This window comes from Neoarius graeffei, chromosome 12 (assembly GCF_027579695.1).
Source record: "Neoarius graeffei isolate fNeoGra1 chromosome 12, fNeoGra1.pri, whole genome shotgun sequence".
Classification (NCBI taxonomy): domain Eukaryota; kingdom Metazoa; phylum Chordata; class Actinopteri; order Siluriformes; family Ariidae; genus Neoarius; species Neoarius graeffei.
Window position 1 is genome coordinate 72,946,373 of NC_083580.1, and position 24,971 is coordinate 72,971,343.

Sequence of the window (24,971 nt, forward strand, 5' to 3'; positions counted from 1 at the left end):
ATTGATATCGTGTTTGAAATTGACGTTTTTGAATAACGATAGACTGCAATATTTACCTCTTATTTAAGATATGGAGACGTGATAGTAGTCCACCCTCCCGCTCTCTACATAAAGTCAGCGAACGTCACACAGGAAGTGAACCCCAGCGGGTCATAGAAACTTGCGCAGGAGAAGAATGACTTTTTTATTTGTAGGCTACGGAAACTTTGAGGAACGAAATAAAAACCGGTATTAACCGGTTACCATTATTTTTAATAAGTGTTTCTGTTCCGGAACATAAAAAATAATAAAGTTTCTGGTTTCGTTTCTGTTCCATGTGAAATAGAATAAGTTCCCGGTTTTCGTTTTCGTTCCTTGAACCGGTTCAAAGCCCTGGTGTGTGTATATGAGTGTTTAGTCTACGTCTAGTTCATATCTAGAGTGTTTATACTGTTTATATTGTCTGTTTGAGTGTTTAGTCTGTGTGTAGTTCTTATCTAGTGTTTACACTGTTTATATTGTCTGAGTGTTTAGTCCATGTCTTGTTTTATCTAGCGTTTATACTGTTTATTTATACTGTTTAAATTGTTTGTCTGAGTGTTTAGTCTATGTCTGGTTCCTATCTAGAGTATTTATACTGTTTGTTTTGTTTTTTTCAATTATTCTATTTTTATTTATTGCATTGCCTGTTTGCACCGTGGGTCAGAGAGGATTGAAATTTCATCTGTGCTGTATGTCGAGCATGTATAGCATATTTGACAATAAAGTTGACTTGACTTGACTTGAAAGTTATTATTAGTATATTTAATGAATTTAAAAATGAATTTTAAAATGTTCACTAAAAGGTACTTAAATTTACTACTGAATTTAAGATCTGGTCTTAAAGGTAACTTAAATACACAACTAAATACTTAAAGGTTCCTTTAAGGTTTAGATTAAATGCAATTAAATTCAATTACATTTTCACCTCGTGCATAGTCTTACTGAATTCTCAGATCTGACTCAAAAGACGTTGATTAATTTCTATAACAGCAGTTCCAGCGCAAGGTTTATATTAATGCGCTCGTTCTAAAACATTGTCATTTCTATAAAACATAAATCGGGATTTGTATGATCGACATCCTTCCTAAATGTACAGTACATAATCATACATTTCTTAAAAATGTTAACATTTTAAAGATATCTTATGTAACACTGTTGAATACATTGAAAACTGGAGCTTTGTTTGGATGCGTATTCAAGTACGTTGAATAATTTTCTTCCCAGTATAGTTTTTAATCATTTTTTTCAACAACATACTTTGGTTTTGTGTAATTCTTAAGGAAAAACCTGTACCTCTGTCTGGCCCTCTTTATGGTACATGAATTATGTAACATTTCTGCCCTGACAGGAAATTATCCTGAATAATACAAACGGCAAAATGTAGGTTTAAGAGAACCCATGTCAAGCTGAGTGCTGTAAATTCTAGAAGATGGATGTTGACTTACATCATATCCTCTGAGTACAGCCAGATGGAAGGACATGAGCTGCATGGGGATGACGCACAGGACCCCCTGCAGGCAGTCGACTGTCTGGGGAAGCTCGATGGTCCTGTATGCCATCTTACTACTCTCCAGGTCATCTTTGCAGCACAGGATGATGGGACGACCCTACGAGACACAAGATTTTTATTTTCTTGGAGAAAGATGCAGAAAAATAATAATAACTTGGAAAGTGCATCACTGGTTACATAACTGTCGTAGAATTAAGGAAAATTTCCTCAAAAAAAAAAAAAATCCATCCAAAGTCCTTTAAAATTTGCGCTATGAATAGAAATTACTTTCGAATCGCTCGACTCTGGACATCGTGTCACTTCATGTTGAGGACAGATCAAAATAGTAATAAAAATGCACATTTATTTATATAATTCGTCACGAAATGGATTTATTCTGATGTTTTTTTTTTCCTGACACCAAATTACAATTAGTCAATTAGTACAATAAATAAATAAATAAATAAATGTTTAAAAAGTGTGTGAATAGTACTGAACTCATTATTTTTTTCTTCTTCTGTGTAATTAATCTCTCTCTTCGTGATTTTGACCAGGATCATTGTTATCGATTTTGTTTACTGGTATAGATCTTGTTTTGTTGAGATTTCTCGGATTATTAATTTGTGCTAGCAGCGTTGGCGCAAACTGTTACTCTCACTCAGGATCTTTCTACTTTTCTTTTTCTTCTTCTTATTCTCCTCCTAACTTTTTTTAGGACGCTATTTCTCCCTCAGTTTTCAACCAATCGTCACCAAATTTCATATAAAGCATACTTCTGGGCTGAATTACATTGCTATGACTTTTGGTGCTGATCTGGATCACTGATCCGGAATGAGCCATGATAAACGGGATTTTTTTCAATCACTTATAACTCCATCAATTTTCATTATTTTACAATCAGTTTTTTGGGGCGGCATGGTGGTGTAATGGTTAGCACGGTCACCTCACAGCAAGAAGGTTCTGGGTTCGAGCCCAGCAGCCGGCGAGGGCCTTTCTGTGTGGAGTTTGCATGTTCTCCCCGTGTCCGCATGGGTTTCCTTCGAGTGCTCCGGTTTCCCCCACAGTTCAAAGACATGCGGTTAGGTTAATATGGGACAGCCTTGGGCTGAGGTGCCCTTGAGCGAGGCACCTAACTTCCAACTGCTCCCCGGGCGCTGTTAGCATGGCTGCCCACTGCTCTGGGTATGTGTGTGTTTTCACTGCTTCAGATGGGTTAAATGCAGAGAGGAAATTTCACAAGCGTGTGATGAATAAAGTTGTTCTTCTTCTTTTCTATTTTGTTCAGGACGACAAGGCGCAACTTTTCCTCACTAACCGTCATTCTCTATGTCTTACCGTTCCGGATCTATAGGGTACGGTGACCAGACGTCCTGGTTTGTAACAGCTAACGCAAATTACTGTGACTTTAGTTACAGTCTCTATCTAGTTTGGCTTATTACATTAACTCAGGATTAGGGATAGTTTCAGGATATTTTGGATTTCTAGGATTATTTTATTTGGATTTTGAACTGTTATTTGATTTAGGATTAGTGTATTAGTATTTTTGATTATCATGAGTATCACAAGATTATTACAGGAACAGGTTTATACAAATGTAAGTTTTCTCTTGCAAATAGTTGTTTGTTTTTACTGCATTGTAAATTGGAATTGAAAATCCCTATTGGGAAATACTAATAAAGTTATTGTATTATATTGTATTGTATTGTCTGTTGGTGTTACCTGTCTGGCTGTAACTTGCTGCAGGGCGTTGTGACACTTGGTGTAGCAGGAGTCTTTCATGATCACCATAATAACAGGCATGTGGTAGTCAACCAGCGCCAAGGGGCCGTGCTTCAGCTCTCCAGCCAGAATGCCTTCTGAGTGCATGTACGTGATCTCCTTAATTTTCTGCAAAATGCATTATTATTTGATAATTACTGACATTTGAATAGCCTCTGGGATCTCAATTCTTCCGTTTCAAGCAGCTACACACACCTGTGTTGTTTAAAAGCGAAACAAAAAGACTTCTGAATGTTTCTCTGAGTGACCTGGACTACGTTCGAAGGTATGGAGCACTTGCATGTGACGTCACATCCGATCCAGATTGTAAACAGACGCCACCTTGTCGGTCAAACGCCATATTTCCGCCTTCTACTTCTGCTTCTACCTTTTCTTCTGGAAAACCCTACTATATACAATTCTACTACAACGTCAACTCCACTGAAAATCAATAAAACATAAGACGAGTGGAATCCTGTGTCCGAGTCCTTCCCTTTCAAGTGTGGTAAACCCATGATGCTCACATACACTTGACAGTAGGCTGCCACGGGACCCTGACAGGCGTGCAAAATGGATTGCTGCTATCAGGTATACCATATATACAGTAATAGTGATAGACTACTGATACTTGATCTAACTGATAATATAAAATATTCAACCATAATAGTGGATATGGCGGCGCATGATGGGGATGCTGCGGCTACAAGCTCTCCCTACCTGTGCACGTTTTTTATGTTTTTTGTGTGTATTTTTGCGTGTTGTTCGTCTGTACCGGACTTCAATATCCACTACAACCGTATGGACTTACTGGACATTGGTTTCCAGCAGAAAATGACGGTTTGTAGCGATTTCCATGGCATGCACAACATTCCGGACGAGATAGCGAGACCAGCGGGGTCTCAATACTTAAGTGACTTACCCGTCCAATGAGGATTGTTATTTTCTTGTTTACAAGATGCCACATCTGAGGGCGGCTGACAAATTCTGAATTTCTGTAAAGATAACTGTCCAGAGATTTATAAGCATGCAGTGCTTCACCACTGAACAGCGAGGGAAAGTTAATGAGGTGATTATACACATCTGGGTATTCCGCTGGCAGTTCAATATCCACTGACACGGTCGTGAAAACTACGTCCGGTAATCGATAAGGGTCACTAATCTGTAGGTCGTTTATTTCAGACATATATCTAGTTATCTGTTCATTAGCAAAATGAGCCGTGTAGTCCGTCGGTTGAAATTGATCCATTTTGTACACGAGTGCAGCAGTGTTCAGCGGTGTTTTTTACCGACAAGATGGCGGCTGTTTACATTCCGGTCACGTGACTGCAAGAGGTCTATATGTTGACACTTTACATTTCTATCTCATGACTGAAATGTCATTCATAGAATCATGGTCGAAATATATTATACTCACCAGCGCCCCCTCGAGGCAAGTGGCATAGTTGTATCCACGACCCATGACTAACAGAGACCTCTGCTGGTACAGCTCATCAGCTATGCTCTTGATCTGATCATCGAGAGCCAAAACCTCTTTGATCATCTCTGAGTGAATATATAGAAATGAAGGTTGAATGTAGTTAAGAAGTAAAAGAAATGGCACCCTAAATCATCACACACAATGGACATAATTATGCTAAGTAAATACTATTTGAGTTTCATAAAATACCAGATTAATATTAAAGGTAGACTGCCTGCCTTTCAGATTTTTCAAGTGTAGGTCATAGAAAGGATTTTCCCCGACACCTAATTATTTTTGTTTAGTGGACTGAAAGCTACTGAATTCGAATCACAGACTTCCAATTTTGTTATTATTTTTTTAAAAAACCCAGAACAATTAATGAATTTATCTCCACGTGGCCCAAAATTCTCTGCTATTTTTCCTTGCTTCACCGTGACCTGATTCAAGATCCTACATCATGCATGACGTGGTGGGCTTTCCCTGTTCGCGCAAGGCATTGTGGGATACAAATTTGAAACAGGACAGAAAAATGGAGGACGTGAGTGTGCGAATGAAACGTGAAAGACCGATTACAGTAACGGAAAGAAAGTGAGAAGAAAAGACGTTATGTTACATGCGAAGGAAAGGAAACGCAGGAAATATTAAACTAATAAATATCGGCGCCCAGCGAGCACCTCAGTGTGATCAGCTGTTCGTTTAGCGACAGAATGATAGAACTGTCAGTGCACAGTCAAAGGTAAACCTGCGCATGTACACACACACACACACACACACACACACACACACACACACACACACGGACTTCCTCTGTCTGCTTGACTGCGCGAAGCGAGCGATTTCATGCACATTATTTGCTCGGGAATGTTCTCAAATTAAATAACTTCCCGGCCACAGAATGGCCTGATATTTTGTGAGATGTTACAGAAATAAGCATATATCACACTGACCAAATTTCAGAGAGAACTAAATTTCACTGATTTTATGAAATCGAAAGGCCGTCTAGCTTTAAATAGTGAATATACAAATTTGTTTGGGATTAGAACATAATCTAGATGACTTCACATTACAAGTGTAACACCTATACGGGTGTCACTATCTGGATTTGGATTTATATCCGAAGTAGGCATGTCGTAAATCACTAAACCTAACCTCTCACTCGTCTCTCACCCACAAGCTTGATATGTAACAACTTGACCGCACGAATGTATGATGATGATGATTATTATTATTATGAGTCGTCGTAGTAGTATATTTACTATTATAAAACTATTAGTACTATTACTATTAGTAGTACCATTAGTACTATTAGTAATAGTACTATTAAAGTACTATTACATAATACCATTATATTATTATTAGTAGTAATAATAATATTATTATTATTATTATTATTACACTTGGGCGGCACGGTGGTGTAGTGGTTAGCGCTGTCGCCTCATAGCAAGAAGGTCCGGGTTCGAGCCCCGTGGCCGGCGAGGGCCTTTCTGTGCGGAGTTTGCACGTTCTCCCCGTGTCCGCGTGGGTTTCCTCCGGGTGCTCCGGTTTCCCCCACAGTCCAAAGACATGCAGGTTAGGTTAACTGGTGACTCTAAATTGACCGTAGGTGTGAATGTGAGTGTGAATGGTTGTCTGTCTATGTGTCAGCCCTGTGATGACCTGGCGACTTGTCCAGGGTGTACCCCGCCTTTCGCCCGTAGTCAGCTGGGATAGGCTCCAGCTTGCCTGCGACCCTGTAGAACAGGATAAAGCGGCTAGAGATAATGAGATGAGATTATTACACATCTGTTTTGACTAGTCTATACTGTATATGTCCAAATAATACACAATGCTGTGTATAAGAATGTAAGTACCGTAGCATAGCTGCCCACTGCTGTGGGTATGTGTGTGTGTTCACTGCTTCAGGAGGATTAAATGCAGAGGAGGAATTTCGTTGTGCTTGAGTGTAAATGTGACCAAATAAAGGCTTCTTCTTCTTAATTGGGGTGAATTCAATTTTCTACGTAACGATGCATTTTTACAACATGCACATTTGTATTTACCTGGCAGTCGCCGAAGGCCACTGATGATCTCGTTTCTCCTTTTCTGCAGCGAGAGCCTGTCCTCACTCATCATCAGACCAAACATGACCAGAGACACAAACTGGCTAGTGTAGGCCTGCGGAGGAGCACAAGATAGAATCGTTACTCATTTAAAGAGACAACAAGAAGGAGATAGATCCAACTTGTGGTGGATGTTGTATCAGACCTTGGTGCTGGCTACGCCAATCTCAGGCCCAGCGTTGATATGGACTCCACAGTCCGTCTCTCTGGAAATGGAGCTGCCTACTGTGTTGGTGACACCCACGGTGAGAGCCCCATTGTTCTTACAGTAGCGCAGAGCCATCAGAGTGTCAGCTGTCTCACCTAGTAACACACACACACACCAGCTTGTTCACTACTGCCACTATCTTCCACTTACTAACACTGCACTGGTGCTATCTCCTTCACCCAAAAACATTTCTTTATAGCAAGCCCTTTTAACATTTAATAGCTAATTTTGACGATCCGGAATTACCATTACAGATATCAACAACGTCATTTTGACTAGCTGTAATTTCACTGTGACGAGTACGAATTTTAATTGAAGATATCTACAGTATAATGTCATTCTGTCTTGGCAAAACTACAGTTACAGATATCTGCAATTCGGTTGTGACTAGTCACAACCGAATTACAGATAGCAGCACTGATGCCACTCAAAACAATACTCGTCAGACATCCTAAATAACAACTGCAGATATCTGTTTTGACTATTCCAAATAATAGTTGCAGATATTTCAAACGTCATTATGACTTGTCGTGCATGACACTGCTCATGCGAGGCTTCCCATTGGATATTGGCCCAGCCAAGCATTTGTTTTGAACCAAATTCGAAGACTTTGCAGAGGCCACGGTGGTCGCAGTCGTGGATAAGATAGTTAGGAAATGCCATGAAATAGAAAGAGCTTATAACGTGCACGGGCTGCAGCGTTAAAAACCATGTCGAACACCCGAGATTCTGCCTCCTCCGGCTGCTCTGACACGGTGGTAGGGTTGATTCTGACCTAACTACAGATACCTGTGGTGTCGTTTTGCCAAGTCAAAACTCTAATTCAAGATATCTCTAATTATATTTTGACTAGGCAGAATAACTGTTAAAGATATCTGCAATTTCAGATATCTCTAATCTAAATTGATTTCAAGATATCAATAACTTGATAATAGGTATCTATAATTACATTATGACTGTCTGTAATTCCAGTTTGACATACCTACAACTTCATTCTGACTATTTGAAACTTAATTTAAGATATCTAAAAAGGACAATGTAGATATTTTCAATTGAGGGGAATTAAAGATATCTTGAACTTGAATTAGGACTAGTCAGAATTAAATTTTAGATAGCCGAAACTGGAATTAGAGATATTCACGATTCAGTTCCAGATATCCGCGATAAGAATTCCAGATATCCGCAACTGAACCGTAGATATCTTTAACGAGAAACAAATGAATGGCAAAATTAGTTTGAATCTTACTGGTCAAAACTGAATTACAGATATCTTAAATCAGAGCTTTAACGAGGCAAAATGATGTTGCTGATATCAGTAATGAATATCCAGTCTAGATATTAAATGCTTAAACGGCTTGCCATATTTCTTTGAATACACGCCTAAGCTTGTAACTTGTATTTCCGACGAGGAAAAAACAAAGAAAATGATTTGTCAACTACTAGGAAAGTCAGCAAGGCGTCCTCAACCTTGATTTAAGCATATGATATCAAATCATGTGGGAAGCCATCGTCTAATGGTTAGAGAAGCAGCTTTGGCACCTAAAGGCTGCTGGTTCAATGCCCTGGACCAGCAGGAATGGCTGAAGTGCCCTTGAGCAAGGTATTTAACACCTAAACCGCTCCCTAGGCAGCTCTAGGAATGTTGTATGTCGCTCTGGATAAGAGCGTCTGCTAAATGCTATTAATGTCATGTAATGTAAATCAACATGGCTAGTCGCAATAAAAAATATCACTACACCACTTTAAGTTGTATTTACTTTGGCTCAACCAACACAGGCACATTAGTTGGTTTAATCTATAACACTGACCATACACTTTGCTGTTTTGAGAAAGTAAATACATCATAAACACACAATTACTAATCTTCGCAAGCTAGCTAGCTTGTTGCGAACAAAACACGCGCTTTCATGACACGTCCATTTTTTCCTCAAAAAGTTAAGAGACAAGTTAAGTCAACTGTATCATTATTCTTAAACGAGGTTTTAAAAAAATAACAGATTTACAATTTCTGTATTTAGGTTTCCAATTATTTACAAAAAAAATGGAATTACCGTATTTTCCGGACTATACGTCGCTCCGGAGTTTAAGTCGCATCAGCCAAAAAATGCATTATGAAGATGAAAAAAACATATATACGTCGCACCAGACTATAAGTCGCACTTTTTTGAAGGGTTATTCTATCCATAGAATCTGTGATTGTATCTGATAAGCGGTGCGCGGTTACTGCGCGACTGCATTGTTTATTTAATAACCGAACAGCTGAGCAGTGATAACGCGCCCTTTGCCCTGTAAGTAGCCTAGTCTGATTATTTTAAATATCTACTACTATCTTTAATACTATCACTATCGTTATTACTAATAGCCTATATTATTATTATAACTAATATTAGTAGCCTATTACTGATGCATTAATCAGTTTGCTTTTAGAATATTTTTACCGGTAGGGCTTATTATCGCCCCATGGCTCTTTCATCTGCGTTATTAAAGCTGTAGTCATCATCGAGGAGAGTCATTCTTCATTTTTGTCGAATTTTATTTCATTAAATCAGAGGTCAAGTAGGCTATAGGTATATCATCTCCAAAGACAACCGTCTAGTGAAAAAACAACAACAACCGCTTTTAAATCCCCTACTTAAATCCTTAAAAAGAGTAATTTAACTCATGTCTTGTGTGATCTGATCTCCAATGGTGAAATAAACCGGTTGTGATATGAGTAGTCTGTTATTTTAGAAGATAAATGTAATATATAATTTAATATATAGCCTAATAAAAATAATATTTTATAACATATCACGACATATTACTGTCTGTAACTGTTGGTCACTAAAGCGTTTTCTAAGATCATAATGTCTGATATTATTATTATTATTATTTTTTTTTACACACACAATAAGCGCGTGTGCGTAAAGTTATAGTAAACCACCCCCCACCTTTTTTTTTTTTGAGTCGCCGGACCCACCCACCTCCTGCGTTCTGGGACCTCCCACTTCACAAATTAAGCACTGCCTAAAATCATTACATAACTTATTTAAATATCTATAGGCCTATCATTAATAATAAAACACAGGTCAATCAAGTTTATCAAGCTGGCGATTTCACTCCAAATCAGCAAATCCATTGAATTCCTCATCCTCGGTGTCGCTTCTGAACAACTCTGCCAACTCCAGCGGCAGACGAAGCGCCGTTTCCTCTTCTTCTGCGTGGCTGTCGTCAGACTCAGCATCAGCTCCAGTTATTCCGCGGTGAAAAAAAAAAACCATATATACGTCGCACCGGAGTATAAGTTGCATGGCTAGCCGAACCATGAAAAAAAGTGCGACTTATAGTCCGAAAAATACGGTACATGGAAAAAAAAATGTATAAGGAGAGTATGTATGCGTTCATGAATCGTTCTTCAGATCTAAAAAAGCAAACGTCAGAGCTTGTGAGAGTAAACTGTCCAAAACTATGCAGACTTTGCACTGAATTGTTCATTTAATGAAGTTTAAAGAATGGAGCGCCAACAAAAGGTGAAGTGTTGTACCTGACTGGCTGATGAAAAAGCAAACGTCGTCTCTGTAGACCGGAGTGGTGCGATCCAGGAAGTCGCTGGCAAGCTCCACCATGACGGGCAGCTCTGTAAGCTCCTCTAGGATCTGCCGTGTCTGAGCACACACTCAATGACGTCAATTAAAGCAATCAAATAAAACATTTTAATCCATGTACAAGCACAAAAAATTAATCTTCAAAGACGGCTGAATGTAACTCACTGCAATTCCTGCGTGAAAGCTGGTGCCGCAGCCAATTATAATGAGGCGGCGGCATCTCTTGATCTCCTTCAGATGATCCTTTAAACCACCAAGCACCACTGCACACACAAGCGCACGGGTTGTTAAGAATCCTTCCTTTCTCTACCAACCCTGTCTGAAATCTAAATGTTTCCAGCGAAAAAGTCCAAGTTTAAGAAAAACAAGCAGCGATTAAAATGGCGCCCGTTTCTACGAGGTGCCCGAAATCACTGGGACGTTTTAGCTCTGGAGGAAGTGCAATGTGAGTGAGTGCTGTTTCACAGCTGGTGGTGACTGGGTTCGGACTCTACCTCTGTTTTCGTCAAAGCTGATCCGTCCTCGCATGGTGTTGAAGACAGACTCGGGCTGCTCGAAGATTTCCTTCTGCATGAAGGCTTTGAAGTTGCCTGAAGGAGAAAATGATGAGAGCTTGCATAAGCGTATGGAGCAGAGTTCATGTAGCTAGGAACATGGATATACACAAACGGTCAGACAGGAGGGATTGAAAGGAAAGAGGAAACAGAAATATTCATTCCTTCAGGTTGATATTTTGGTGTTTAGGCTTACTTCAAGAAATGGGCCTGCATTTAGAAACCATAATAAAGAATACGTATAAAAGAATTGGAGAACGATTGTGACTTTGTAGTGCACAACATATACATTCGTGTAATTATCCAGTCAGCTGCTCATGTAGCAGTGGGCAGAAGAAGACTGGAAAAATAACAGGCATTATTTTTTTCGCGGTCTGGTTTCCATCAAATCATGCGCTCTGATTGGCTCGCGAGCGGTCCGGAATCCTACGATACGGACCCCGGTTACAGACCTTTGGCGACTCGCTCGTTCACAACAACAACAAACATAGTAGCAATTGTTTGTCAACATTTATTTTCGCATTTCTCAGTATAATAGCATTAATTTTATATTATGGATAGCGATAACGACAGTGTTCATAGCGAAAGCGAGTTTTACTACCCCGATGAAGACAAAATAAAAGAAAACATTTCAGGAGAAAGCCGAAAACCTGTAACTGTTGCTAACGCCGAGCAAATCCAGCAGTTTATTGAGGAGCAAAGGGCAGAAAATACAACAAAAAAGACGACCTACGACCTCAATGTCTTTGGGAAGTTCTGTCAGAACCTAAACGAAGGTCGAAAGGTGGAAGACATACCTGGCGAAGAACTAAACATGTTGCTGTGCTTCTTTTTCATGTCCGCGACAAAGAAAAATGTCGATGTGTACGAGCCGTCCTCGCTCACGTCTTTCCAGAGAAGTACCCAGCGCTATCTGAATCAGTCCGGCTCGAAACTAAATATCTTCACGGACCCTGAGTTCAACAAGTCAAAAGAAGTCCTTATGGCCCGTAAATGGCAGTTGGTCGAGGTTTTCGCGAAGGGAAACCGTCCACAAGCAGCCAGGGCGTGTTTCTGACGAGCTTGTAGCAGGTTTGTTCTAAATATGGTTTCCCTTTCGGGCGCTCTCATTTTCTGTTAGAATTTGGCAAAGAAAAAAATAAATATATTATTTACCAGCTTAAGGTCGGTCCGTATGGTGAAATACCGTGACCTCGGTCAGTATTTTCAAGACCTCGGTCACGGTATTTCACGATACGGACCTCCCAGCTAGTAAATAATATATATTTATTCTATCAACATTCACTGGATATGAGCAATCGTGCGCTCTGATTGGCTACTCTACTACTAGCTCATATAACGTGAGTAGAGAAAAACAAAATGGTGGAGCGTGTTGATGAACCAACCGAGGATGAAATAAAAACTACTCGAAAACAAACCCCAAAAAAATCCCCCCCAAAAAAGCAATAAAATACGGAATGAAAGTATTTCCTGGTAGGAACGTATCTTTTTTTTTTCAAGAATTATTATTATTTTTATTATAGCATTTTTCACAAATTGCTCCTGTCATTTTGCTGGTTTGTTTACATTCTAAGCGGAAATGATTTCGTCGGACGTTTTGGATAAAGTTTTTGCAAATATTTATCGAATTTGCAAAAAATTAAAATAAAAATGCTCTGTGTACTAAAACGATCATTCCACTCAATCTTCGATTTCATGGAATAACCGTTAAATGTTTCAGACTAGTTTTGGCGAACCTATGTCCACTGTAGCCTCAGCTTCCTGTTCTGGACTCGAACCTGATGTGGTCTTCTGCTGCTGCAGTCCATCAACCTCAAGATTTGGCATGTTGTGCATTCTGAGATGCTTTTCTGTCCACCACGGTTGTAAAGAGTTACTGTAGGCTCCAACCTCGCCATTCCTCTCTGACTTCTCTCATCGATTTCTTCCCACGTAACTGCTGCTTTATATTTTTCTCCATTCTGATGCTCGATGTGAACACCCTGTATGATTTTATGCACTGAGCTGCTGCCACGTGATTGGCTGATTTGATAATTGCATGTGCTATCACGTGTACAGGTATTAGTGGATGGTCAGGACAGTCTAATTTGCTCTCCAAGTCCATCTACTATGAATTATGAATAAATGATTAATTCCGGGTCCTTTTAGTACTTGAAAGTAAATAATTCTTTAGCTGTAGGTCTTTGTGTGGTTGAGCACTTGGTTAATAATTTCCCTTATTTAACTGCCAGTGACTTTGCTTAGCCTGTGGCATTAATTTTCATGAAACGCTAATAAAATGGTGGTTGAAAAAGCTCTCACTAGAGGATAGCTGTGTGTATATAGACCTTTCATAATCTGCTGTAGCTCCATCTGCAGGGTCTGGATGACTCGGACAGGGTCCTCTCCAGCACTGCGGCTCACGCGGTGCAGAGACAGCTTCCCTTCCGCCACGGCCGCGATGTCATCATCCTCCAGGTAGATCACCTTATTGGTGTGCTCAATGATCGCACTGAGAACCACAGAAAGACAGACAGAGAGACAAGTAAGTGCATTGATTTGACAATAAAAATCAGACAGGATTTTTTATTTTGTGCTTTAAATCATGACTTCATGGCAATTCTGCTCCAAACTAAACAGACGTTGTAGGAAGATCTGGTGGCCACACAGAGGCAGCACTGAGCTTGCTGGGCATATGCATCATATCAGTGACGGAATTCCATGGGCGAAGTCTGTGTTGAAGTTACTCAAGCTATTTACACAGACAGACTCATGAGTCTATACTGACGTCCCGTATGACTGTATCATGAATGTGTGAGTGTGTGTGTGTGTGTGTGTGTGTGTGTGTGTGTGTGTGTGTGTGTGTGTGTGTGTGGTCACCTGGCATCGGAGGCGAAGTAAAACTCCACAGCCATCCTGTCATGGACAGAGTGCAGGGCATTGCTGCTGTCCCCGTTGATATAGTTCTTACTCGTAACATCTTTTGATTCTCCTGTAAATAAAATCATTGGCACAATCACAAAACAAATAGCAAGACTACTGAATTATTCAGTCTAACAGATTATTCAGATCAGCAGAACGTCCAAGTTTTTCTGTATGCATGTGGAATCCGGATTTGGAATTACGAACACTTTCTTTTTTCTTTATTTAAACCCACTTGAAAATATTTCTATGCATTCTACACAAACATCATACTGAAGGTCCAAGTGATACAGGACGGGTTTATTGTACTGAAAGTGTTTGCAATTCCATGGCCTAATGGTTAGAGAAACATATTTAGGACCATAAGGTTATGGTTCAATTCCCTGGACCAACAGGATATATATTTATTAGTGCACCGTTAGGAGTACAATGGCTTGTTACTAGGGCAATACCTTCTAATTTGTACTCTTTATATACTGCTTGGGAAAATATATGTACCGTTTTGGCCCTAAAAAGGTACACATATGCCCCTTTTCCACCAAAGCAGTTCCAGGGCTGGTTCGGGGCCAGTGCTTAGTTTGGAACCGGGTTTTCTGTTTCCACTGACAAAGAACTGGCTCTGGGGCCAGAAAAACCGGTTCCAGGCTAGCACCAACTCTCTGCTGGGCCAGAGGAAAGAACCGCTTACGCCAGCGGGGGGGGGGCGGAGTTGTTAAGACCAACAACAATAACAAGACCGCGAAAGATCGCCATTTTTAAGCGACGAGAAGCAGCAGCTGTACAAACGCGAAGTCAGCCATTATTATTATTGTTGTTGTTGTTGCTGCTGCTGCTTCTTCCGCGTTGTTTTTGCTTCGATATTCGCGCCAAGGTTTATGCAAATGTAGCGACGTGACTGACGTATAAAGCGACGTAATGATGCATACAACGACGTAACTGACGTATACAGCGACGTAATGACGTGGCTTCCTTTAGCACCGCGAGCTATGGAAAAGCAGACTGGTTCTCAGCTGGCTCGCAAGTTGAACGAGTTGTGAACCAGCACCAGCACTGGCCCCGAACCAGCCCTGGAACTGATTTGGTGGAAAAGGGGTACCAGTTACCTTGAGGGCCAATAATGAGCCCAAGGGTGTACATTAGTGTTGATTGTACCTTGAGGGACAGAAATGGCCTCTTATTGGGCAAAGTGATGCAGCTTTGGGACCATAAGGTTGCTGGTTCAATTCCCTGGACCAGCAGGAATGGCTGAAATGCCCTTGAGCGAGGTACCTAACCCCCAACTGCTCCCCAGGTTGCTCTGGGTATGTTGTATGTTCCTCTGGATAAAAGTATCTACTATAATGTAATACTTGCTATTTACTTTTACTCCTCTTGTTTGCTCTGTCAAAATCCACAATCCTCAAGAGACTGTCAGCTTTCGTCCTGACAACAACTGTCAGTGGTCAAGAGATTGAACCTATCTGCTCCAGAGGATGGTATTATATTTATTTCCTGAATATTTACAGTAAATGCTGCTTTACATTAATGGCATTTAGCAAACACTCTTATCCAGAGCAATGCACAACATACCCAGAGCAGCCTGGGGAGCAGTAGGGGGTTAGGTGCCTTGCTCAAGGGCACTTCAGCCATTCCTGCTGGTCCAGGGAATCGAACCAGCAACCTGTAGGTCCCAAACCTGCTTCTCTAACCATTAGACAATGGCTTCCCACATGATTTGATGTCATATGCTTAAATCAAGGCACTTCAGCCATTCCTGCTGGTCCAGGGAATTGAACCAGCAACCTTTTGGTCCAAACAAAGCTGCTTCTCTGACCATTCAGCCATGGCTTCATTTGCTACATGGCTGTAGCTTTGACACTAAATTGTTTTAAAGTGTATGTGGAAAATATTTCAGAGATGTTCTCCAGAACTGGAAATGGGACAGAAGGAAAAATGCTGTTTGGTTGAAACTCATCATCAGACTTATAACACAGCTCTTCTTCAGTATTTGTAAATTAAACCCTAAACCTGTACATCTATCAAAATGAGGAGATTATGTGGCGAAGAATTTGTGGTTCTGTGTTGGGATACACGTCGTATTGCTCATCCTACGATTGTTATTTTCTCCCTATTTGTGTCAAAGTGCATTAAGTGTCTTAATGCATTTGATCTCTTTTTCTTTTCAGTCATGCACGACGATATGCTTTTCTGTTACAGCTTGCTTTCGTCATAAAGCCGTGCCTTCTACCATGGGCAGGGTGGGAGTGAAGGAGACAACGAAGCAGAGCACTGAAAGGGAAAAAGAACTGGTTTGGCAAGCCGTGGTTGTGTGTGTGTGTGTGTGTGTGTGTGTGTGTGTGTGTGTGTGTGTGTGTGTGTGTGCGTTCATGCATGCGTGTTTCACATTAAGAAATCACATATACAGTACTGTGCAAAAGTCTTCCGCGCCCTGTTTTTTTTTTCCATACAAACTTTGTTACAGATTTCCATTTTATGATTTCTACATTATTAAGTCAAAATATTACAAAAACATTTTAGAGTTCCAAACGTTCATTTTTTTTAAGCACAAAATTTAACGTTAGAGAAAAAATGTTTGTACCTGAGCAGCATATTCCATAAGAGAGCACTTTTCAGATTAAAAAAGAAAACATAATGAAAGCTACTGGGTTTTGGTGCAAAATGAAGAAGTGAGTGTGACAGTCAAAGTGTCCAGAAGAACTGTGTCTGGTTCTGTAAGATGCTTAGTAAAACCTACAGCGCATTTCCTTATCAAACTGCACTCGTTGGAGCGGAGACGACTTTTTTTTTTTTTAAACAAAAGGAATTGTGTCTCATACGGTACCAAATATTGACTTTGTTTCGTTTATTATGGCTAACTCAAAAAAAAAAAAGTCAAAGTCCTTCCCACGCCTACAGTACCTGGTATTCCTAGGCAGTCTCCCACTCAAGTACTAACCAGGCCCAACTCTGATGGTGGTGCATTGGGCGGCGCCGATCTCCGTTTCCCTCGGCCTCTCGCCTATTACATAGCTAGGGTTACAGTGGGGGGCTAGTTCTCTGGTAACCACGAGAGTTTAACTCCCCATGCACATCTGTATTGCAGCATGCCTTGCCAGATGATAGTAGGTACCGTTTTTATAATGGTCTTTGGTATGACCCGACCGTGAATAGAACTCACGATCTCCCGATCGGGAGGCGGACACGCTACCACTAGGCCATATTATGGCTAACTGCTTACTGTTTATAGTATTTTTTTTCAATGTTGAAACATTTCATTTAATTTCATTATTTTTAAGTAATTTTTGGTCGACAGCATTTCATTACATGTGCCTAAGACTTTTGTACAGTACTACTGTATCTTGGAAGAGACTGGAGGCTCACCGTTGTACTGAATGGGGATCTCCTCGGTGGAGAGCTCGTACTGGCTTCGGACACCAATGAGCAAAGGGCTTCCTCTCCTAGCAGACACAAAACAGAATTTCTCAAATGTAGTGCAATCTTCTGTATATTGTATGTCAGAGTATTAAAAATCAGAAAGAAAGAAAAAATAAGACTGCAGATTGCAGGCCCTGATGAACCCATCCTTCCTAAATCATAAAATAATATTGGCTCGCTTTTTTTGTGGTATATCAGATATATTCCATTCAACTAGCATGATGCTGAACGAGTCGAAGACGAGTAGCTGAATGGAATATATCTGATATACTATAAAAAAAGTGAGCCAATATTATTATTATTATTATTATTATACTACATACACATTCCTTTCGGGTGTTCAATGCATCTTCTCATCTCATCTCATTATCTCTAGCCGCTTTATCCTGTTCTACAGGGTCGCAGGCAAGCTGGAGCCTATCCCAGCTGACTACGGGCGAAAGGCGGGGTACACCCTGGACAAGTCGCCAGGTCATCACAGGGCTGACACAGACAACCATTCACACTCACATTCACACCTACGGTCAATTTAGAGTCACCAGTTAACCTAACCTGCATGTCTTTGGACTGTGGGGGAAACCGGAGCACCCGGAGGAAACCCACGCAGACACGGGGAGAACATGCAAACTCCACACAGAAAGGCCCTCGCCGGCCGCAGGACTCGAACCCGGACCTTCTTGCTGTGAGGCGACAGCGCTAACCATTACACCACCGTGCTGCCTTCAATGCATCTTTCTCTTTCAAAATTCTCTCAAAATCTTCCGTATTTAACGAAGCAAACCTGGTGGCCATGCTTGTTTACAAATTGTCATAGTCGCTCGCTAGTGCGGAAGTTTTACGTCTCCGACGTGTGACGTCATGATGTCTTGACAACCATGCAATATCGTAAACAATATTCAACGCTCATGCTCCATTGGGTAGAGTGACATAATACACGTAGGATAAGCAACATGCTAACAATATTGCATGCTATCAAACCAAATGAAGGAAACCTGCTAGAACGGAATAGAACACATGATTTTATTCCATCGAAAAAGTGTCCTGTATGGATAATATTTAACAGTTATTCCACGAAATCGAGTCGTACATGAGCTGATAGCTGATGAGGTGCGTAGCACCGAGTCGGCTATAACCCATGTACGACGAGATTGAGTGGAATAACTGTTTTATTCTATCCACATTCACTGGATTTTGAGAAACGGAGCATTTTTATTTTATTTTTTGCAAATTCAATAAATAAAAACTTTACACAAAACGTCCAACAAAATCATTTCCGTTTAGAATGTGAATAATCCGGCGAAATGACAGTAGCAATTTGTGAAAAATGCGATAATAATAATAATTCTTTTAAAAAAAGATACGTTCTTACCAGTAAATACTTTCATTCCATATTTTGTTGCTTTTTTTTTTTTTGATTTTTTGGAGTTTTGTTTTCGAGTAGAGTTTTTATTTCATCCTCGGTTGGTTCAGCAACACGCTCCGCCATTTTGTTTTTCTCTACTCACGGTATATGAGCTGGTATCCTAGTCATAGAGTAGCCAATAAGAGCGCGCAATTGCTCATATCCAGTGAATGTGGATAGAATAATAGCTGATATTTGACAAACTAATCACACTAATGACTATAAAAGAAACACATATTATCCACAAAGATTAAAAATAAACACAAAAAATGGTGTTATAATTTCCTCCATGACCCTGAACCCAAGTCTATTCAGATTACTCATTAATGCAACAGTTTTGATAGATGATACATTATTTAGTGCACTACTTTTTACTTTTATTTTCACAAAACAGGTCTCCATTTTGATGCAAAGTCGTCAATTTGGCCCCAGCCAATCTAATTTCTTCCTTAGTGTTCTTCCAGGCCTTTTCTTTCATTGCTTTTCACAACATGGAAGGTAGTATAAACTCCTGGCAGTCCTGAGAGTCTGAGCCAGAACTCAGACTTGGTTTTAACTACAAACTAAATAACGCCTGTGGGAAAATAAAAGCTTGTTGACGTTCTCCTAACATCCGTGTTCAGATCCTTTCTGCCAGAACAAGACAAAGGAAATATGACACTTGATAAATATATTCTACTGTGGAATACATGACAGTATGGGAACTTGTGCCAAACAGAAATGTCCTTATTCGTGTGCGTTGTTTGAATAGGTGTGGACTTTGATTAAAAATAAGTTCATGCGACTAAATTGTGTCTACCAAACTGTAAGGTGGTGTAATTCTGGACAATAATCAGTTTGGATAGAGCAAAGGAAAAAAAAGAAAGAATGTGCAGATTTCTGAACAGGCTCAGTGAGATGTGCATTCAAATGAAGTCAAATGACAGCAGGGTTATGCAGATGGGAAAAGAATAGTGGAGAGAGAGCTTTGAGGAAAGTGGATGGAGAAAAAGAGAGAGTGAGACAGAGACAGAACACCTTTCTTTGACACTTTGAACAGATTTTGCTGATGCACGTCTTTCGATTATGCCTTCCAGGAAGCAATTCAGATTTTAGGAGAAAACTTGGACACCCTCCCTCCCTCCCTCCCTTACCACTTTTTTTTTTTTGAAGAATAAAACAGATTATCCATGCACTGACTTGCACAATTCCCTGATCTGAACAAAGCAAATGACCACAACCAACAGCACGGTCATTCACAGTGAAACAAAGGCAGATGGGAGCCATTAACTCTGTACGTGATCCCGCTCGGCTCGCTTCCACATGTATAAATCAATATTACGCTGTTTCTAAATCCTTACAGCACAACTCTGCTTGAGTAAAACATATTCAAATACGTCTCATGCTCCCAAAGTACCTCTTTATTGTACTGTCTCTTTGTTTCAGGACTGAATCGCTGCACTAACCCTTACCTGTCTGTATTTCCCACTATTATACCGTCTTCGATTTTGCGTTTCACTGTCTTGTACTTTCTGTATAATTCAGACTTTAAAGGGTTAATAGAGTAGTCAGGGATATCTGAAATCTGTCAAAGCCACACCCATAAAACACACATGCTGCCTTGACTCAAGGTTGCTCGTAAATGCTAGTGCAACATGAACGGCAGGCAAGCAGAGACGCCTCTAATTTCTGACTGGTTGGATATTTGTGGTCCATTTGTGATTTCTTTTCCTGCTGTTTAACAGACCAAATAATTTTTTTTTCAGCTGACAGAATGTGTAAAGAATACAGCTTTTCTGACTTCTCGAAGTTTAAAACGCTTCTGTGGTTTGTACAAGAAATGAGAAAAATAAAACTAGATAGAGACTGTGATTAAAGTCACAGTGATTTGCGCTAGCTGTTATAAACCGGGACGTCTGGTCACTGTATCCTAAAGATCTGGAACGGTAAAGAGATAGAGAATGACGCTCAGTGAAGAAGAAAGCCTGTTTTTTATGGCTCATTATGGTTTGGTGATCCAGATCAGCACCAAAAGTCAAAGTAATGTAATTCAGCCTAGAGGTATTCTTCATGTGAAATTTGGTGATGATTGGTTGAAAACTGAGGGAGAAATAGCATCCTAAAAACGTTAGGATAATAATAATAATAATAATAATAATAATAATAATAACTAGAGGTACTGTGCCAAGGGCACAGTGGTATCCCATTTCCACACCTGAGGCCTTGGGACAAAGGTCAAGGTCATAGAACTGAAAGAAATGAGGCCATTTGTCTGGAATCTGATGACAAAGGGAAAAGAATATAATACTTCCATGGTTAATAATATTAACTAAGTTCCTATCTTTCACCAATTCCTTGATGCAGGCAGCGGTGGACAAAGTACCCAACTTCATTACTGAAGTCAAAGTACAGATCCCACTGGTCAAATGTTACTCCGATACAAGTGAAAGTTGTCCAGTCAAATTTTTACTTAAGTTAAAGTACTGAAGTACTTGATTTTAAAAATACTTAAGTATTAAAAGTACATTTTCTGTCAACGCATTGTTGTATTATTGATACAACGCTTATAATACCTCATGCCTCTGAAGCAACCTACTGGATTATTTTGTGAATTCACAAAATGAACACATGCTGTGCCATCATGGTGATTTAATCTTAAGCTAGCTAGTCAGTGACGCTCCACCTGACATGCTAGCAAACTCTTTTCAAACTCAAAATCATATTGGGTAGCTAACGCTACTAGAAAAGAAAGATTTCTACATTCTGTTTATTTGGCAAGATTATTCTAAAGCATATTTCTGAAACAACTTCAGATAAGATAACGTTATTCATGTTAGCAAAACTCTGTTTTTACATGCTAACTAACAGTGTCCAAGTTAACTAGCTATGTGTTAATGTTATCCATGGACAAGGCTATGGCAACTTGGCGGGCAAATCCATAGAAAGTCATTTGACTAACCAGACTGCATAGCTATTGCAATGTTACCACTAGCTCTAAAAGCACAGACAACTTCATTGCAAGCTTTCTCTTGGAATAAAACATTTACATGCATCAGTATGCTTCTGCAGGTTGGACGGCGAGTTTTTGTTGGCCGTGATGTGGTTCGTTTTTGCCAAACAAACAAACGTTTAAAATTAAACGTATCTTTAATCCTTTCAGAAAACTGAAACATGGATTCATGGGCCATCATGCAGGCCATTGAAAATATGTGACCTAATATTGACAAAGGTCAATAGGTCAAAACTACAAATATTCATTAAAACGTTTTTCTATGGCGAAGGAGCAAGGCGAGCTCAAAGACCATGAAAAATAGACAAAACTCTGACTTTTTGCTATAGTCACCTAGTTGACAAGTTCAAGGTCAGTGAAAATGGGTCAAATCACTAAACCGATGCGAACTATTTCGAAGCCCCCTAAGTCAAGTCAAGTTTATTTGTATAGCGCATTTAACAATAGACATTGTCGCAAAGCAGCTTTACAGAATTTGAACGACTTTAAACATGAGCTAATTTTGTCCCTAATCTATCCCCAATGATCAAGCCTGTGGCAACGGTGGCAAGGAAAAACTCCCTCAGATGACATGACGAAGAAACCTCGAGAAGAACCAGACTCAAAAGGGAACCCATCCTCATTTGGGTGATAACAGACAACGTGATTATAACATTTTTAACAGTTTTAACATGAAGTCTGTTTCATTGATGTTATAAACTCTTCATTGATGGAAACTTGAGTTCATGACAACTGCAATCCTAAAGTTAGCAAGTCAATTGTAGTCCTCAGCCATAAAAGCATTACTGTAAGTGTCCAGAGCGTCTTCCAAGTGTGACTTTCAACTGTCCATATGGGGCCATCCTCCACAGGAGCGATGTGATGAGACGCAATAGGTTCTCCGTACCCAATTTGGTGAAAATTCGTGAAAAAATGAGGGAGGAGCACCAATTTAACGCATAAGTGACCTTTGACCTAATTCTGGCAAAGGGTCAAGGTCAGGGGTCAAATGCATGCAAAAAATATTAAGGTATAAGGCCCAGAGATGGCATGAAAGAATTTTGTCTAGCTTGTCCTGGTATTGTACCAGGTGGTCCCATTCATAGCCATTCCTGAAATTTTTATGACATCATAAAATGATGTCATGATGTCATGCATGATATGGAGATCTGAGATGGTCACTACCTATATGCACACCAAGTTTCATCCGGATATCTTGAAAACTGAGCAAGAAATGACCCTTGTCCATTTCCACTTCAGTTTTTGTGTACTCGTCGTAGTAGTAGTAATAATAAAGTAGGAAGATCCTGAATTGAGAGTAACAATGACCCAAACCGCGGCACGGTGGTGTAATGGTTAGCGCTATCGCCTCACAGCAAGAAGGTCCGGGTTCGAGCCCCGTGGCCGGCGAGGGCCTTTCTGTGTGGAGTTTGCATGTTCTCCCCGTGTCCGCGTGGGTTTCCTCCGGGTGCTCCGGTTTCCCCCACAGTCCAAAGACATGCAGGTTAGGTTAACTGGTGACTCTAAATTGACTGTAGGTGTGAATGTGAGTGTGAATGGTTGTCTGTGTCTATGTGTCAGCCCTGTGATGACCTGGCGACTTGTCCAGGGTGTACCCCGCCTTTCGCCCGTAGTCAGCTGGGATAGGCTCCAGCTTGCCTGCGACCCTGTAGAATAGGATAAAGCGGCTAGAGATAATGAGATGAGAATGACCCAAACCCATAACTACGTCATCGCTTGTTTACCGCAATGCATTATGGGTGATACCCGGGATCAGCTCCTGCCGTATTGTTTACTTTCGCCTTTATTAAACACTACATTGTTCTGTCTAACTTGTTTAACCATGCGTAAAGTGAATTGCTGTGTGCCTTACTGTGCCTCCACGACAAATAGAACACCTAATTTGAGCTTTTATCAGCTGCCAGTCGAGAAGAAGAGAAGAAAGAAATGGGTAAATTTAATCCACAACAAAAACTTTCAAACTGAATCGAAATGGACCAGTGTTTGTAGCCTACATTTAACTGGTGGGGAAAAAGACATACTTAAACTGTGACCCAGCAATATTTCCATGGTCTGCGGAATGGCCTTCGGTTATAGAAGATTATAATAATCGACACTCATCTGAAACTAGCGATATTCCAAAGCCTGTAAAACAAAAAGAAGCATTTTTCGGCCTTTGCCTCTCGACATACCGAAGCACTCGGCAGCCGAACGAGCCTGTCGGACCAATAAAACTCCCAAACCACGAAGGGTTCTCTTTCGAGTATGGATAATGTTCAGTGAACCTCACTAGCAGCATTTATTGAAGAAAATGCATTTATACTGAACATGACATGGCAGATCAGTGGGTTTCCAAAGATTTATTTCTTTTGTATTTTCTTTTTCTCTGCGCCAGTTCCCGATATCCAGATAGATCTGTTTTCTCAATAAAGTTTAGCTGGTGCAATATACATCCTCAGAAATAAGACATTCTGAGATTTGATGATGTTGTTGCTGTTGTACAGTGTTGTAGACTCGGTCTAGACTCTTACCTTCTCACCAAGCTTGATTTGGATTCCGTTTTTCCTGCTGGAAACCCTTGACATGTTCTCCACCTCTTTAAATCACCAATTTCATTGTCTTCCACGACAGAGCACGGCAAAATCGCTCCTCTCACATCGCCCTCACGTAAAATTAATCTGACGTCCGTCGTATCGTTCAACTACCTACCCTGGATATCTCCCACAATGCATTGCGGTAAACAAGTGATGACGTAGTTATGCTTGGGGGCTATTTGTGCCAGCGCTCCTAGCGCAAAATAATTATAAGAATGATATAGTGAGTGGGTGTAAAAAAAAGTGTGTAAGGATTTCTTAGACAGTGTTTCAGTACAAACCTGGTGACGACGGCCTCTCCTGGGAAGTGAATACTCTTGAAAACGAGAGCAAAAGCCCCCTCCTGCAGACAAAACACAAGATCGTGATTAGCACACTCCTCCAAATGAAACTCAATCAAATACATGCTCCGTATTGAATCTGAACGAATACATCTTCAAAGATTCTTGTGTTTTTTATCTGTAATGTCCTGCCACGGTGCACTGATGTGCACGAGTGAGGAGGTCAAGGGACGAGCGAG

The 24,971-nt window shown here is 40.3% G+C and overlaps 1 protein-coding gene across 1 annotated transcript in view; it reads right to left on the reverse strand.

Moving 5' to 3' along the window:
- Positions 1-24,971, reverse strand: part of gfpt2 (glutamine-fructose-6-phosphate transaminase 2) — a 40,543-nt gene that overhangs the window by 2,411 nt on the left and 13,161 nt on the right. Inside the window, exons 7-18 of the mRNA XM_060936373.1 lie at positions 24,733-24,794; positions 17,434-17,510; positions 14,032-14,143; positions 13,500-13,663; positions 11,113-11,208; positions 10,784-10,881; positions 10,558-10,678; positions 6,972-7,129; positions 6,767-6,881; positions 4,683-4,810; positions 3,230-3,397; positions 1,467-1,628 (exon numbers count right to left, since the gene is read on the reverse strand). Of these exons, the coding sequence (XP_060792356.1) occupies positions 1,467-1,628; positions 3,230-3,397; positions 4,683-4,810; positions 6,767-6,881; positions 6,972-7,129; positions 10,558-10,678; positions 10,784-10,881; positions 11,113-11,208; positions 13,500-13,663; positions 14,032-14,143; positions 17,434-17,510; positions 24,733-24,794 (1,461 nt within the window). The remainder of the gene's footprint in view (positions 1-1,466; positions 1,629-3,229; positions 3,398-4,682; positions 4,811-6,766; positions 6,882-6,971; positions 7,130-10,557; positions 10,679-10,783; positions 10,882-11,112; positions 11,209-13,499; positions 13,664-14,031; positions 14,144-17,433; positions 17,511-24,732; positions 24,795-24,971) is intronic.